The sequence below is a fragment of the Pimephales promelas genome, chromosome 6 (genome assembly GCF_988280905.1).
Source record: "Pimephales promelas chromosome 6, fPimPro1.hap1.1, whole genome shotgun sequence".
NCBI lineage: Eukaryota > Metazoa > Chordata > Actinopteri > Cypriniformes > Leuciscidae > Pimephales > Pimephales promelas.
This window is the reverse complement of record NC_142774.1, coordinates 25,183,826-25,201,535: the sequence shown is the minus strand read 5'-3', so window position 1 is coordinate 25,201,535 and position 17,710 is coordinate 25,183,826. Positions and strand designations below refer to the sequence as shown.

Genomic DNA, 17,710 nt, shown 5'->3' with positions numbered 1-17,710 from the left:
ACTCAGTTGCCAAATTAAATTCGAATTTCAAATATTCGTCAAACTGAAAATAAAAATCCAAAAAACGTTGCATTCGAATTGTAGATGTGCATCAGGCAGTGGTGCATGAGATGCGATGATGTCATTGTTGCGTTTTTGTTAGCCTATCCAGTTGAACTCACTAGATGTGGCGCTAGATGCAAAGCATTGCAGAAATAGAGAAGCTCAATGTGGAAAAGAACTTGGTTACGTCAAAATCGTAACAAAGCCATTCACACAACACATTTTCCATGGTCCTTTTCTATCGTTTTCTATGTAAACAGGTCCTAGACTAGACGGACATCTTTGACAGTTGGACTCGCGTCTCACGAGAGAGCCGCATTTTTAGATAGCCAAAAACGTTTTTTTTTTTTTTTTCATTCCACTGCATGTCATGTTTTTAAACACAAAAAGTGCTCTTTGTATTAATCTATGCATTGATACATGATCCTGTGTTATGTTGCAATTTACAAAATAATATTTTATTTATAAAAGTTTCAACTTTATGCTTTTTTTTTTAACCCTACTGACAGTCATGTTATTTCATTGCTTTGAATGAATGTGGTGCAATTTGTCTTGTACCTCAGGAGTCAAACCAAAAGCTTATTTTCTCCTCTAACTTAAAAGATGCCTTGTTACAGGCCTCCCCAGTTGTTATTGTAAGTAACTATTGAAAAATTACTGTAAGTTAAAAGAAAAAATAATGATAAATATAATGAAAAAACTGACGGTCACTTCAATCCTAAGATCCAGAAACACAACAAACTAAAATAAAGCAAATCTTAAAGTGCCCCTATTATGCTATTTAAAGGTTCCCAAAACAGGTTTACATGCATAGGTAAAAAAACATGAACGAAGTGGGATTCGAATTAGTGACAACTCGTTTTGAGGTTCAGATTCGATTCATTATTTTGAAAGACAATACAAAATTTTTATTGTGCACTTTCAGCTTTACATCCTTGCAGATTGTCTACATTCACAAGCCGTTTATCACAAAAAAGTTTTTACGTTTGCTCGACGAGGTTTTTTAGGCAAGTCGAAAAAGGAATATTTTGCAAAACTGCAATGGAAACGGGTTTTGCGCATTTACAGTCACCCGACTAAAGCCTTGTTCACACTACATGATTTTAAAATGTCGCGCTGAACTGTGCGGTTCACACTACATGACTTGCTCTCAGTGAAATCATGAGTGTTCAAGTTGTTTAGCTGTTCACACAACACAACGTGATTGATCCACAACAGGAGGTAACTCACTACATGAGTTGACAATGCACTACATAGAGATGCAACCACGATCGGATGATAAGAGTAAATCATTTGTGACTCAATGAGAGCTGTTTCAGTACTATGTTACGGTCTAAATCCTGAAAATAATCAAATAATGAGTTGACAACAACTCTGTCACCCAACGATTCTATCTTGTCTACAAACCACGTTTTGTCACGAAAAAACACGCAATAAATAAATAAATATTGTTTAGCGAAGTACCCAGCGAAGAAGAGAACACAACACGTGAATATGGATGTCAGACAGAAACTAGTGCTGCACACTGTTTGCGCGACGATCTGCTCTGAGGAAAAAAATGCAAAAAAAAAAAAAGAAACTCGCGACGGCTCTGGATATCTAGCAGACTAGATATTTTTCTGGGCTTGGCGACGCGTCTGCGAGCATTTTCGCTGCGTTGTTGGCTCTTTCATACTAACAGATTGGCATGTGTTCATCGTCCGCTAATCCCCCACGATTTGCACGCGATAACACCTTGACCTGTCGGCGAGCTCAACGATGTGCAAATCGGGCATAAATCGGGCTTAAAATCCTGTAGTGTGAACTTAGCATTAGAAGATGCGGTACACTGACCGTTTGGACATAATACGAGTTCTTTATTAAATTTATTACTGGAATAGCCTACTGGACTCTAAACCTCAAAGAAATGCCACAATCAAGACCTCAGAGCAGAAATGACATGGGAGAAACATCCAGGAACTCCGTGTCTTTCCCTGCCATTAATGCTTGGATAACACACCACGTCTCCTTCCATTAATAATAATGTCTACTGCGGTGGCTTTGATATAGGTTATAAACCCACCAACCAACGTCCGTTGCCATGATCTTTGGAATGACTTATCGCGAGAGGAAAAGAAGACGTTTTAGATGCATAACATCAGTTAATGGAAACGCCGTCATTTTCCAATAGTCTTTTATCGACATTTAGAAAATATTGTGACAGTTTTGCGCAAATCTGTAATGAAAAACGCGAAAAAAGCATAATAGGATGGGGCACTTTAATTTTATTGAAAACAACTCAAAGATAACAAAAACAAAACCCTATACGAAAGAAAACAAAACAACTGAGGCTTACCTCGCTCCCTGTCAAACATAAACATAAGCAAAGTTCAAAGAAAATAGCATATCTACATTTAATGATGTCTATTGTCATGTGTTCTCAGAGGAGAGACGGAGCCATGTGTTGGAGCTGTTGTCTGATTTTGGTGAGGCCATCTCAGATCTTTATTTAACCATAGACCAACTGAGAATCCATAAAGACACGGAGCAGCAGACTCTGAAGCAGACCATGTGAGTTACTCAAACTCAGATTTACTCAGAAATGCACATTGTTCCAAGGGGACAGGAGAAGAGCTGGCTGATGAATTTAGTTTTCTGATATACTTGGTTAAAATGTGACGCCTGCATATATAACATTTATTGTCATTACTTACCCTCATGTAATTCCAAATCTATGACATTTCTTCTGCATAACACAGACGATATTTTAAAGAACATTTTAACCACTTTTTCCATTAAATGGATGTCTGTGGGAACAAATGTTCTTCAAAATATCTTTTGTGTTGCACAAAAGAAGTCATACAGTTTTGGAGAGACATGAGGGTGAGTATAAGACAACTTAATTTTCAGGTGAAATAATTATTTCATATAGTGTAAGTGAGAATAAGCCACAAATGGCATGCAAACAGACTGTTTCATATTTTGCACATTTATTTCATATAGGTTTTGGGATAGAATAGGCCTATACAGTTTGTACAGTATAAAACTAATTTGTCTATGGAGAGTCTCCATATAACATGAAAGCACAACCTGTTGTATTTTTTTTCTTTACTTTTTTAGTATAAAACCTGTTTCTATGTAAAAAAAAAAAACTGAACTACTGATGATGGTAATAGGTTAATAATAACTATATGTCAAGTGTTAAACTACTTATAATAAATTTGCCAATCGCGTTTGCTGGCTTATAACGTTTTTACATGATTTCTTCTAAATCACAAGTAAATAGCCTGTAGTGTAGGACTACTGTGTAATTTCATTCGTGTTTTTTTATTGTAATGTAAACATTACAAAATGTCAGATGACATCAATAAAGTTAAATGTACGTTGCATTATTTCATAACATTGACCGTTATGATTTTATTAGACATGATTATTACAATTTATAATAATAGTTAGCAAATTGTGCTCAGTTACACTATTTACAACCTCTAGGCTTATATACAGTATGTCCTATTATAATGTGAGATATTGACTACTGTATGTCCTCATGATTATCGCAGGAATCAACATCAACAGCGTCAAGATTTAATTGACTCATAATCAACAAAATTTGAAGTAAAGTTACAGTCGGGAAGTGCACTGTTAGTCAGCTAAAGTTTGTATAAGCACAGTAACTTGCGCAATTTGAACCAGACACAGGACTAACGTTACGTGATGAATACACATCACAACACCTGAGTTCAGCTGTGAAAGTAGCTCTTGTGCCAAGCTAGGCAATTAAACATAACGGGGAAAAAAAGAGAAATGACTGTTTGTTAGGAAGTCTGCTCACTGCTCTGGTAATCGAAAGCTAGCTAGACATATGTGGGAATAATTGAACTGGTCTAATTATCAACAATGGATGAAACGAACAGCACCGTAAAATATGACATACTACAAGCCAGCGCAGCAACATACAACATAGAACGCAAATGAGTTTACAAATAAGAGGTTTACAAGTCCATCAACAAGATCACCAGGTCAGCATCGCTGTTGCATCCAGTGCTCGTGTCAACGAGTGAAAGCCTGACCAAGTGAGACTCTTGTCCGGTTTTTAGCACGGCCCGATTCTCTTTTCCTTTTTCTTGAGGTTTCTGGGTCTGACCGAGTTTTCTTGGATGCACGCAAGTGGCTTCATATGTTGTTGTTGAGGTGTGTGACGTTGTTGCCATAAAGCATTTCGTGATTCTCGTGAGATTTGTCAGGGGCGCCCCAATCAAACTTACATTGCTGATTTTTTCCGGTGGCGTCCCCCCCAAGCTTTACTACCAGGATGATTCGCCCTACTATGACTTTGTTTACCACCGATACAACTTTGAAGCTGTTATATTAAGGTACAAATCTTGCATAGTGTGCCTTTAAATCAGTTGTCACGCAACTGTTTTTATATGTATGGCAGTACAGGATTACTGAAAAGTCACAGTGTTTACATAGTCTGACATTGCCTCACCCCTTCCTGCTGTTTCAGATTGGACCTGCAGGAGGCGCTGCAGGTAGAGTCTCAGAGACGCACAGTGGAGGTCTCAGAGCTAAAGCAGAATGTGGACCGTTTGCAGGCTCTGGTGGAGAAGGATGCTGTAGTCCTGCAGCAAAAAGCTCAGGTAAATGTTCATCTTGGTAATTACAAGCACCATTTCATCGAAGGCTCAAAGTTGGTTTACCAGGGGCAATTTTTAATTCGGCGCTCAAGAATATGGAGCATAAGAGGATTCAATGTATGATTATATAAGCCATATGTCTGTCTTTGCTCATTAAGGATGAAAGAAACTTGAGGAAAATCTGCAGTGAGATGGAGGAAAATCTGGAAGCGGCACACAAATACAGAGCAGAGAATAGTGTATGTACCCACAGACGTGACGCTGACTATAATAAAAAATAAAAAAAACTCTGCTGTTGTTAGATTGTTGTATAGTAACTAGCCTTTGCTCTGGTTGTGTGAAACAGGAGTTGCGACGAGAAGTTGCTGATTTGCGTCGACTGGAACAGCAGGCACAGGTGGAGGCTCAGGTCTTGAGGGAGGAGCTCAACCGAACAGGTGTCCAATCAGCAGCCAATACCAATGCATTAGATGAAAGAATCAAACTGCTCAGAGAGGTATGGTAGTTTATCCAGTTTTTCCTCTGTAACTAGCACAACATAATAAATAATACTAAAATACTGTACAAGTTTCACTTTATACCACCCAACTCTACAGCTGTCCAAATCTGACTCATGTAAAATAGATTTTTTCATTTAATGACATTATGACAAAAAAAAAGAAATGAGTAACTTCACTGTTTCTCATAGTTTGCAGTTCTCATTTAGACATGTCATGGACTCAGGATTCGGGAAACTTAAAAAGAAATTAGGGCTGAAACGATTAGTATAAAAAATTGTCGACAATTATCTTTATCGAGTCGTCGTTTGATCTCACATGGCCTAATCTAAGGGCGTGCAATATCACAATTTGACCGCTACGGCGCTGGATTGTAATGCAGCCCTTTACAAAATCTATTGCGGTAAAAGAAAAAAACAGCACAAATTATGACAGAGTGCAAATGAATCCGAACTAGCAAGGTTTGGGATAGGTTCACAAAACTTAAAACCAACAATGCTGTCATGTGCAATACATGCAAGGCAGAACTTGCTTTTCACGGGAGCACAACATGCATGTTGGAGCACTTAAAGAGGAAACATCCCGGCAGAATAGGAGCCGGTGAGAATTCAGTGTTCTCCAGCTGGAGCTAACTAACTAGTGGTAATGTAAATCTCTTTATTAGATCATGCAATACTTTTAATAGTAATAATATCATCAATAATAATTTAATTACAGTAATGTGGTGATTTATTTTGCGTATAATAAAGCTTGATTGAGCTGAGGAGTCAGGGCTGTTTTTATTATCGTAACACTATTAGGTATTATAGTCTTATCACTCGCCTGTATTTTGTTTTTGTTCCATAATCATGAAGACTTACAAAAGGAGATGTTAGGAAGAATATTATGCCAGTTACATTTTCTTTTTCATACTGTAAATTAAAAGGTGAAAGAGAACGTGCCTGTCAGCTCAATTGTCATGTAAAAAAAAGATTGTAATTTTATATTTATAATAATGGTTTGGAGATTAATATTTTATCATTCTTTGTGTCCTGAAGTAAATGTTTCAGTTCTAAGAAAAGCAGTGGTCCTATTAAACAATGCTTAGAGAGCAAGTATGTGATTTGAGTTGTACTGAAATCTGAAAACTGTTGAGAATGACCTGTTTAGTTGGCTCAAAGTTCATTAAAACAACTATTTAAAAAGCTGAACTGATTTTCTTTTTTATATTATAGTAAGAATATGTGAAGAGTTCAGATACTGAGAAGCCTCCAAATGCCATTTGAAATTTTTTTCTTTAATGGTGATTTTTTATCAAACTTGTATATTTAAGTTCAGTAATTTCACTTAAATAACAATTAATAGGTAATCATCATTGCCATTAAAGTGAAATCACTGAAATGAAATATACAAGCTTGATAAATGATCATTCTAAAAGAAAATTTCAAATGGCAAATGGCACTCTTCATGTATAACTCAATGTTTTAACTAATTGAAAAAAAGCTGAATAATCGTTCCAAACTTACTGATTAGCCGGCAAAATAATCGATGATTAGTCGATTAAACGTTCTAATATTCGTTAGATCAATCGATTATCGAAATAATTGTTTGTTGCAGCCCTAAAAGAAAGAAGAAAAAAAATCAACACCCATACACGTTTCAAGACCCATGCACATGTACTCTGTTCTTAGGTCGAGAAGCTTAAGGCAAATTTAATGGAAACTGAGGAAAATCGTACTAAGGTCTTGGAGAGGGCAAAACGACATGTAAGTCTTACCTGCTTTATTATTACATTATATTAGTGTTCCTATCGAAGCTGTGGAAAACAGTGCTATCTGTTTTTTTTTTTTTTTTTTTAGTAATGATGATCAAATAAATGCTTTTTTAAAGGGGTCCTATTATGTACTTTTACAAAGTCTTGATTTTGTTTTTAGGATGTACTAGCATGTTTTCATGCTTGATTGTCCAAAAAACGCATTATTCTTCACATATTTTACATTATTACAGCACCTTCTCTCCCCATTCTGGCTCGAACACGCTGATTTCGACGAAGCCCCTCGTTCCGAAATATAAAAATGTGCTGTGATTGGTCAGCTGGACCATTGTGTGGTGATTGGCACCTCTTGGCACGTTTGGGAAATGACCCACCCCTCCATAACTGCGCGTTCTTCTCTAGTGTAAATATTAATGATGTCGTCAATTTCAAATAAATCCAAGCCCGATTCAGACCTTGACAATGTTAACGAACAAGAAGATTGTGATTTCACGCACAGACTTTGCAAGCACAGATTCACAGGATGTTTCGGAGTGGTGTTTTTTTTTTTTTACATTTTCTTATAGATTATAGACAGTGTTGGGTAAGTTACTCTAAAAAAGTAATTAATTACTAGTTACTAATTACCTCTTCAACAGTGTAATTAGATTACTGTACTAATTACTCTCTCTAAAAAGTTTTTAATTACTTTTAATTACTAATTACTTTCAAAATCCCATATCAAGGATAGACATGAATCTGTTTTAATTCTTTCAAATAAATACTATAAAATTGCATGAATTATCCCTAAACGGACCAGGGTGGAGAAGGTTACATTATAAAAACATACTTTTTAACATCAGACAATACATTTTGATGTTAAACCCACTATTGTTTTATGTCTGATCTCATGACATTTTACACTTTTTTTTCATACATATTTTACAATAATTCATTCGAATTTGTACGAGTGCGGTCGTACAATTTAGACACCTCATAAAATGCATGCGAATCGCTGTGAGATCGGATTGATCTATGCACAGTATTTAGGCTACCTCAATTACATCAGAAGTAACTGTAATTAAATTACTAATAAATGAAGAGTAATCCCTTACTTTACATTTTCAAGGGAAAAGTAATTCAATTACAGTAACTAATTGCTTAGTAATTAGTTACACCCAACACTGAATATAGATGCGACTATCCACCATTTAATCGTGATATTTGTCTGAAAAATAAGGTAATACAAACAGTAATGGATCACTAAACCATGGTTAATTTTCCTGAGGCGGTGAACAGCCTTACAAAAAAAGCAAGAGCTTACAAAACCAACAGAAAATAAGCTTTTCTCCATAAAATGTGCAGCGTACAGATAAACGTTTGGGTTTAATGTTTAGGAACAGTGTTTAATAGAAATTTCAACCACACTCTTTAGTTCTTTTGCCTTAGGAAGATCAAACAAATTAATTTTGGAAACGGGGTGGAAAAATCAGTGCACCTTTGACCGCAACAACACTGTCTTCTCTAATGCAGCTCAACCAGGCCTTGTCCCCATTCTTGCGTATTTAAATAATCCACGCCCACAGAATGAGTAACATTGTGGCTGCGTAAGAAAAATCATGTTGTAGTCAATGTTCCCTTGTTGTGAAATGTGTGGGGAAATCCATTTGATTGTACCCATAGTTTAAATGAGATATTCTTTGGTCAACTGATAGTTAGTAGGTAGTAGTTAGTACTTCTTTTGTGATCTCCTGTGTGAAAGTGAAATGACCCAGAAATGACCCACATGTGCAGAAGAGTACTCAATGGTCAACGACGTCACTTGTTGTTTGCGGAAGTAGCTAAACATGGATGTCAACAGTGTAGCTCGTTTAGCAATATTAAAGTTATTTTCCCAAAAGAGCCAGAACAATTACAATCTTCTCATTCCCGCCTAATTCAACGCAGAATTATGATGTTTGTCTATCAATGACGTGCGGGTTGGATACATGTGACCTGGCCGTTCAGATTGAAGTCGCACATTAAAAGATCCGGTACATATCAGATTTGGACCACATACCCAAGTGGCCTGGGTCGCATTTGAATAGATCGGATCTGTGTTGTTCAGACTGTCATGAAAAAAATCAGATACAGGTCACATAGGGGCAAAAAAATCGGAATTGGGTCGTTTCAGCCTGCAGTGTGAACGTAGCATAAAAGAGTTCATATATTCACATTTGTAAATATTAGCTATTGTCTATTTAAATGCTTCAGTTTTTTTCATATTATATAGTATATAATTGTATAGTTTTAAACAAATCAAAGCATTTAAACTGATATATTATATCACTTTAAATACTTCAATTAGTTTTTATATTATATATTTTTGATATTATAAGTCTAAGAAAGAATTTATCTCACAAGTGGATTGTTTAGAGCTCCTTGCCATTAAAGAGCCCCTATCATAGCATTTGAAATGTTGCTATTTTTGTTTTGGGAGTTCCCAAAAACAGTTTAACGTGCATGCAAGGATAAAAAAAACTCTTTATTTGTCTTAGAATATGCATTTATTTTTAACTGATTTGCTCAACGACTCCCAAATGATTCGTTCGACGATTCATTTTTTCCAAACACCTCCTTTGAGTGACGTGAATCTGCGGCGATTGGTCAAATGACCCAGTCAGTTGTTATTGGTAAACCGTAGGCAGAGACTGTCGGCAACGGCAGTAATAACCAGGTAACAACGACCCATAACCAGGATTATAGCTTGTCAAGTGTTGAAAATTGTATATAGTGTTTGAACAAACGTGTCAGAAAAAGTGCACTTTCCACACGGTCCCTTACTCGCGTCTCCGTCAAGAGCGAGCTTTCACGGCGAAACTCACATTGCAGGGGCTTTTGAGGGGCAGTGCTTATTATATAGAGAGAAGTCATATTTGGCCAAGTCGTTTAGGAGGTAATTGCCATTTTTCATTGAATGTCTGGCGAATATCAAAAACAAAACTAACTTTACCCTGCTTAGAAGCTGCGCGGAGTGTACACAACACACACAACACAATATAACTATATTGTGCATGCTACAGAAAACATAACAGCAAACAATATTAATAATACTTACAGATTGTGATTCGGAGGAGGACGAACCTGATCCATATACACTGGATACTGAGCCCTCCTTCGGGAACAACCGGCTTGCGAATCCACATTTGAATTAATTTATGTTTTTGAATGATTCGTCATTAAAATGATGAGAACACAAGGTTCGGGCTATACTGTTGTGGTATCGTTGCAAATATGAACTCTGACCACTGATTCTTCACATGCTCGTCCCTGGACAATGAAAACAAGTGGCTGAACTGTCTTTGCAATGTAGAACACAGCATCTTCTCGACATGACACTATTCAGCTGAAGTTTTTGAATGTGTTCTAGACTTCAAGTTTACACTTCCGTCTGCGCACGCAGTTGTTGGGAGCGGCCAATGAGCTAATGTTTTGTATCTACGTCACGATGAAACGGCTAATGACTTTTTTCAAAAACAATTCATTTCATTGACTCAGAGTCGACTCTCACATTTGAAAGACAATAACTTTATATACGGTGCACTTTCAGATATAAATCTTTCGTTTTCATTCCCTTAGAGCTATATTCCACACCATATGAACAGTCATTTTCAAAAATCCATGATAGGTGCTCTTTAAAAAGTTTGAAAAACCCTGATTAAGAAAATATGGGAAATTCATAAGCAATAATAAAAAAATGTCATGGTTTAATGCTGCCTGTTGCCAATAATTGACTTATCCAGAAACACTTAATTGTTGTCCCATGTCAGTGTAACTGCTTAATTTTTTTCATACTATATTATATTGTAAAGAATTTCCTGCAGGAGATTTCTTTTTTAAATTATTTTTTTATAGAATGTATTGCTAAAGGCTGGCACAATTAACAGCCCTATAAAAAAGTTCTCAGGTAACCTAAAATGTGGTTAATTTAGTGACTTCTTAATGTTAGCTTGTTTTCAAAAATATTAATACCACTAAGTTGCATCAAGGGTCAACTTAAACTTAAATGTGCCATTTCTATTTTAAGTTAAAACTGCATGATGGAACCTTTTTTGTGTGTTTAACATACAATGTACAGGTCTGCTACAAAAAATGTTTTTGCTCACGTGGCGAACAATGTCCGTCCAAAAGAGAGAAATTTTGCTCTGCAAGAAAAAAAAAATTAGAGGGAACATTGGATGTAGTCGGAACGAGCCGTTCGTTGCAGTTCTTGGGAAGTGGATTCTGTTAAATTGAATATCTCCCTTTTGAAGTTGACTGAGCTTTGTAGCCTTGCAGATCTTTTTTATGCTCAAACAGCAACACTAACTCAAGTTGAAAAAGTGGAAAAGCATAATAGGACTCCTTTAAAAAACACATTTAAGAATTCATCGAAAAAAAATACTTTAAATATACTGAAGTAATTTAAAGTGTATGTATTCACTTTTGATGTCTTTTTAATTCTGTAACCTGGTTTTGTAGCAAAGGGTTCATGCCATGAACCAGAGTAAACTGGAGAGAGAACTACATATGCTTGATGATATGATTGAAACAGTCAGGAAGGTAATGGAGACTTTAAAAAACTATATTTACATCTTTTCAAAATACTGTAATTTATTGTAAATTTATTAACAGATGTACTTTTTTCATATTTATTTTTATTTTATTTACAGACATTGTCCTCTGTCCCGGATCTTGTCAAGAGCCGTCCTGAACTACAAAAGCTTGTAGAATTTCTTGGATGAGTTCTGAAAATTCTTAAATGTGTTAGTTTAATTTTTAAATGCATAATTGTTGAATAAACAGGCTTCATGTTTTCTTATCAATATGTTTTTATTTTAAGTAAAGAAAAACCTTCAGACATTACGCCTGTGGAAGTGCAAGTCAATTCGCTCATTGTATAAGATTAATTTAAGAATAATAAGTTCAATTAGTTTATGGAAACATAGTGTATGGAAAACATAAGTTGTTGTATTATACTAAAGGTTTGTACATGTGTATTAAACAATTATAGTTGTTATCAGGACGTCAGTAACATTTTTGCTTTTTTGCATTTTTTTGCATTCAAACTAATTTATGATTGAATGCTTTTTTTTTAGGTGTTTATTCATAGTCTGAATCATATACATAAAGGCTGATTGATGAGCAGATAGTCCAGTAATTAATCATAGGTTTTCTAATCATGCCAGTGCTTGTGAAAACCTGGTGAACGTTGTGATGTTTTAATCCACCCATTCAAGCACAATGTGTTACTCTGCTTCACTGATACTCAATACCTTGGTCTCTACTTTGGCCTGCTGTTTAAAACCTACGCAGGTGACTGCTAAACTTTCCCTTCTCACCATATAAAGATTTTAGTTTTCTTCTTTACCTTTTGTTGGATAAGTACAGAGTTGTTGAATTTGTGACTAATACAGCAGGACATGTATAATATGTTGAAATTTGTAATGTTAATCCTAGCACAAACACTGACGACTGCACAAGCTTGTCAAAAATGCCAGTATTACACTATCCTGATCTTTGAGACATGCTATATTGATTATAGAGTTGATGTAGGTTAAAAAAAAAAAAGCTCACAATATTTTCAGTTTAATTGTTCGGTATCAGTCCTTTTTATTTGTATACTCTTTGCTGTATGTTTTATGGGTTGCTTTTGTTTTGCGACTGTTTTTTGGTAACATGACAATAAGGTTTCATTAGTTGATATTTATGTATTCACTAACATGAACTAACAATTACCAACATTTGCTACAGTATGTATTAATCTTTGTTAATATTAGTTCATATAAATATAGATGTTCATTGTTTGTTTAATTAGTTCACAGTTCATTAACTAATGTTAACAAATAAAACTCTTGATTTTAATCATGTATTAATAAATGTTGAAATTAACATTCATTTAGATTAATAAATCCTGTAGATATCTTGTTCATTAATTCATGTTAACTAAAGTAGTTAACTAATGAAACCTTTTTTTTTTCCATTGTTATAGAGTTAGTTGTTGGTCTTTAACTACACTAAATTACTCTGTGGCATTGACCTTAGTAGTGTTTTCAAGTTTGTCAGCTAGCATGCATCTGGTATACTTTTACTATATGTCGTTTTAATATTACTCCTTTTTTTAAAAATTAATACATGTTTAAAAAAATGGAGAGTGACAGAACAGATATAAGTCTGCTGTCCTATTTTGTGGAACTGGAAGACTTTAATTCTAATAAACCTTAACAAACATAAGTGACAAAACAGTCCTGCACTCTTTTAAGAACATCACTAAAAGGTATATATATATATATATATATATATATATATATATATTATGACCATTTTGTCATCGATTAAATATGTGCAGTGTAACCAACATTTAAAACCTGCATGCTATAAAGCACTAAGCTCCTTTGAAACAATCTGTATTGCAAAAACTGCTATATAAATTATATATAGCGCTAAGGTAATTATATGTATTCATATACATATTTGACTGAAAGCTTGTTACAAAAAAATATACACATAAATTCCTTAAGTAATATAATTTCTCACAATAATTTTAGTGCTATGAATGTGCTGTAAATGCTGTAAAATTTTTACGTAATATAAAACCAGGAGAAAAGTATCATTTGGCATGATCAGTTTTATAAAAAAAAAAAAATGTAAATAGATTTAGAGTTCTGCTGCAGGATGTATTAGGACATGTATATTTTATGATTTTCTTTATTTAGAGCCTAGTGTGTATATATTCAATGTTAAATTGAAAAAAAAAAAAAAAGATTTCCTCATTCTCTGAAAGATCCAGCAACACAGCCTCTTTAAGAAAATGTTTATATCACTGATTTAAGTAAATGTAGTAACATAATTCAATGAAAAGTAAATGGAAGCATTTATACTTTTACCACAGATGGAAATAAGAAAAGCATGTGAAGAGTTCAGATGCAAAAGCCTCTAAGTGCCATTTGAAATTTTCTTCTAAAATGATCATTTTTATCGAGCTTGTATATTTAAGTTCAGTGATTTCACTTAAATGGCAATGAAGATTACCTATTAATTGTCATTTAAGTGAAATTACTGAACTTAAATATACAAGCTTGATAAAAATGGTCATTTTAGAAGAAAATTTCAAATGGCATTTAGAGGCTTTTGCATCTGAACTCTTCATGTATAAAACATATGAACACATTTCACAAATAATTAAAAAACACCTTGCTTAGACAGTGTTTTAAAAAAAATGGAATTTGTAAACATTTTTTCAAAAGGTCTGTATGTGTGAATTGAGATCATTAACATTTCAATGTACTATATGGAGGCAATCACAATGAAACAACAACAACATTTTAAATATCACAGTTGTTTTTCACAATGTTTTTCATAGTCACTGAAATCGTCTTTCCAAATCTGTTCCTTTGTGACAGCACTTCTCGCTTGATCTTTGTTAGTTGGCAGACACAAATCTGTCCATATTACCCGAGTAGGCTGGATGCCTGATGTAGGCTCCCGAGTTTCCTACTGGACCAGAGTTATTGTATTGAACAAAAGAGCCCAGCTGTGCAGGGGAGGTTCTACCATACGGGTCCCCGACAGCATCACCAGCAATGGGAGACAAACTGGAGATGGCCATCCTCCCTGTTGGCCCATAAGCCTGGGTGCTGCCTTGTGTATATGATACCTGAGTTTGTCCATGTCCCGGGCTGGAGTAGGCAAATGCCATGTTGTTTGAGGAGCTAGAACAGCAGGATAGCACCGTCTCCCCGCTGCAGGGCTGATGTTGGAAGCCTGGTCCACCCAAATGGCAGGAGCCACTCTCGGGACTGAAACTGCGGCAAGACTGCTGAGGAATCATTTCTGCGCTCTGGCCCATCCTGCTTGGCGACCCAATGAGGGAGTTGATTCTGAAGACCCTCGACTGACTTCCGCCAAAGCTCGGAGTGGAGGCCTGGTAGTAGGAGGAAGGCAGCTGTTGTGTGTATGGCGGACTCATGTTAGAGTAGACCGAGTTGGCGTAGGCTGAGCGTGCAATTTGGACTGGTGAGAAGACGGGAGACTCGTGCACGTACGATGAATACGTAGTGAAGTCGCTGCGTTTAAATCGCTTTCGGCGTCTTAGAAAGCTACCACTCTCAAACATGTCTTCAGCGTTGGGGTCCAGTGCCCAATAGTTGCCTTTTCCGGGTCTACCAGGCTCTCGAGGGATCTTGATAAAACAGTCGTTGAGTGTCAAGTTGTGGCGGATGGAGTTCTGCCATTTCTTGGAGTTGTCTCGGTAGAAAGGAAACCTCTCTGTGATGAACTTGTAGATCCCTCCCAGGGTGAGTTTGCGATCGGGCGAGTTGGCGATGGCCATGGAGATCAGGGCGATGTAGCTGTATGGTGGTTTGCCTCGCTGAAGGGGCCTCTTCCTCCGGCGCCCTCTTTGCGGATCTGCTCTCTGACCGTCATTCACTGGAAGAGTGGTTTCAGAGGGAGAGTCACTCTCCACTTTAACCACAGGCATGACTCGAGGTAAAATGACTCCCAACGGTAGCACCGCTTGGAAATCAAGTCTGTCACAGTTTTGGATCGCTTGGTTCTTTGTCAGGAGTAACAAGTGGTTTTTGCTTGCTGGATATGTTTTGGTGAAAAAATACCAGTCATCATTCAGCCCTTAAAATCCCTAACCAGAAATATCAGTTCCTTTGCACTTCATCTGTAACGACAGGTGTGTCCTTATGCAGAGATGCCCTTAAATCGGAGCAATTCTGGCAAGACCGAGTTTAAGAAAAATGGAAGCACTCACATAAACAGCCTTATTTGATGGTGGTCTTCATAATGTTGAAGAGAGAAGTGAGCCGTCAATAACTGGCTGTGCTACCGAAGGAACACACAACCTGAAGAGTTAATAGCCACTCCTCCTCAAGCAGGTTATCTGTCACGTGGCTAAAAAGCACATGCCTCTGCAGATTTGTATATCTTTAAGTGCTGTCCAAATCGGTAACATTTACTTCAACATTTGTGGAAACAAGTACATTGTACACTGTAGCCAACAAATAAAAAAAATAATATATTGAATAAGTGTATTTTTCGTAAAAAAATAAAAATAAAATAAAGAAATCTCAGAAAATCCACCATAGCACTTTTTTTCCCAGACAAAAAAGAAGAAGAAAGATTTAAAGGTATCAACTATTTGAGTACTCATCCTGTTTTTGTTTATGCTGTAGATTAGTGGCTCCTATCATCTTACCTTTTTCCTACATGCAGCTCATTCTCCTTCGAGGTCCTAATTTTCTAGCTCTCCCGGAAACTAATGGAAAACAAGTCAGTTTATTTTTGTAGCAAGCAAAACACATTGGGATTCATTTAGGCTAAAGTGGGGCATTATTGAGCTCTAATAGCCCTGTTTAGTGGTTACACAAACTCCATGGCCTCCGCTGAATGTATATTTTCCTTCAGTGCCGTGTCAGGCGGTTTCATCTGTGTGAGAAGATGTAAATATGTTATTGTAAGCCACAGTGTGTGTCTCCCTCTGTTTTTACAGCATGCAAATCTGGGTCACATTTTGGTGTGTGGGTATAAACAGGCTGATACCTAGGCCTGGTATCCTGTTTCCATGTTGGGGAGATGTTTAATAAAGAGAATAAAAAATACAATTCCTGGTATTGTTACCCAGATTTTTGTGTTGTTTTTTTTTAAGTGGAAAATAGCCCTGTTTAAATACTGATTCTCATTTAAACTTTGATTTAGGCGAATTATAAAATTCTGTCCTTAAAAAACCTCTCTGACCTGATCAGGTGAGCATCATGCATTACCGTATATTCAGTGGTTTGTTTCAAGCTAGTACTTAGCAAATACTCAGGCAAAACTTCTTACGCGAGAATCTGCACTTGAGGCCAAATGAGGAGTCTTGAACCTGGAGAGTTTGAAAGGTTATGCCGAGATGGGTTGTTCCTCGGACAGACGCCAAGACAATGAGCCTGTCTGTAAAGGTTAAACATTTCTTGGGCTTACAAAGAGATTCCTCACTTGTCATCTGAGGGTAATCTCTTGTGCTTGGTGGATTTATACAGGATCATTCCTAAGGGCTGCCCACCTTTGTGCAGTTGGTAGAAAATGCTCAAGGGATGAGTCATAAAATGATGTCATTGACGTCATCAGAGTTTATTAAAAAAAAAAAAAACTTCAAACAATTAGTCTACCAAACACCCTTAATTCTACTCATTACAGTGTTAAATTGATTAAATACAACAGCTCTGCCTATACAATTAATAATCATAAAGACTATTACATAATTACATGTTGACAGTTCATTTTTTTTATATTTAAGACTTTTTCTTGAAATTTGGGTCATGCAATCTCAATGATGCACTGTTCAAATGAATATAAGAAATTATTTATTTGTCACACTTCACAATAAGGATTCTGCATTAAATTTTAATTATATATTTGAAAGATCATTTTTACCTATGTAATCAACTACATTTACCAAAATATTGTTGCGTGGAATACTGCGTTTGATAATGCAAGGCTCTTAACTTGACCTGCAACTTCAAGTGTGTAAAATGTACCAGAATAACCGGAATAATGCCATTAGTGAATCTCTCTGGTATCATCAATTTATCTCACCACCAAAAATATTCTTTACAGAAAAAAAAACTTATCAGCATTTAGCAAAATATCACATTTAGCAAAAAACAACAATAACAAAATCAACAGGAGGCAACAGTAAGCAGTACATTAGTATCCCATTTATATTTGAAATGTGGCAGCTGTGCCAGAATGAAAGGAATTTTATTTCTGTAAAAATCACCAGCGTTGCGTTTTCCCTGCAGTTTAGTGGGCAG

At 36.0% G+C, this 17,710-nt stretch overlaps 2 protein-coding genes across 2 annotated transcripts in view; one reads left to right on the top strand and one right to left on the bottom strand.

Annotated features, from left to right (window-relative positions):
- The window catches only part of spag5 (sperm associated antigen 5), a 33,628-nt gene extending 21,240 nt beyond the window's left edge, over positions 1 to 12,388 (top strand). The window contains exons 20-26 of the mRNA XM_039694510.2: positions 2,466 to 2,592; positions 4,529 to 4,661; positions 4,817 to 4,897; positions 5,005 to 5,154; positions 6,826 to 6,900; positions 11,388 to 11,468; positions 11,579 to 12,388. Coding sequence (XP_039550444.2) covers positions 2,466 to 2,592; positions 4,529 to 4,661; positions 4,817 to 4,897; positions 5,005 to 5,154; positions 6,826 to 6,900; positions 11,388 to 11,468; positions 11,579 to 11,650 — 719 coding nt within the window. The 3' untranslated portion in view covers positions 11,651 to 12,388. The remainder of the gene's footprint in view (positions 1 to 2,465; positions 2,593 to 4,528; positions 4,662 to 4,816; positions 4,898 to 5,004; positions 5,155 to 6,825; positions 6,901 to 11,387; positions 11,469 to 11,578) is intronic.
- A 1,655-nt stretch (positions 12,389 to 14,043) lies between these two features.
- On the bottom strand, positions 14,044 to 15,788 carry foxe1 (forkhead box E1). Its single transcript, XM_039694528.2, has one exon. It carries the CDS (start codon positions 15,385 to 15,387, stop codon positions 14,329 to 14,331), a length of 1,059 nt encoding a protein of 352 aa, XP_039550462.1. The 5' UTR covers positions 15,388 to 15,788; the 3' UTR covers positions 14,044 to 14,328.
- Between the last annotated feature and the right edge of the window lie 1,922 nt (positions 15,789 to 17,710).

What these genes read in the sequence shown, in the direction of transcription:
- foxe1 (XM_039694528.2), bottom strand. Translation starts at nt 15,387, where the DNA reads ATGCCTGTGGTTAAAGTGGAGAGTGACTCTCCCTCTGAAACCACTCTT.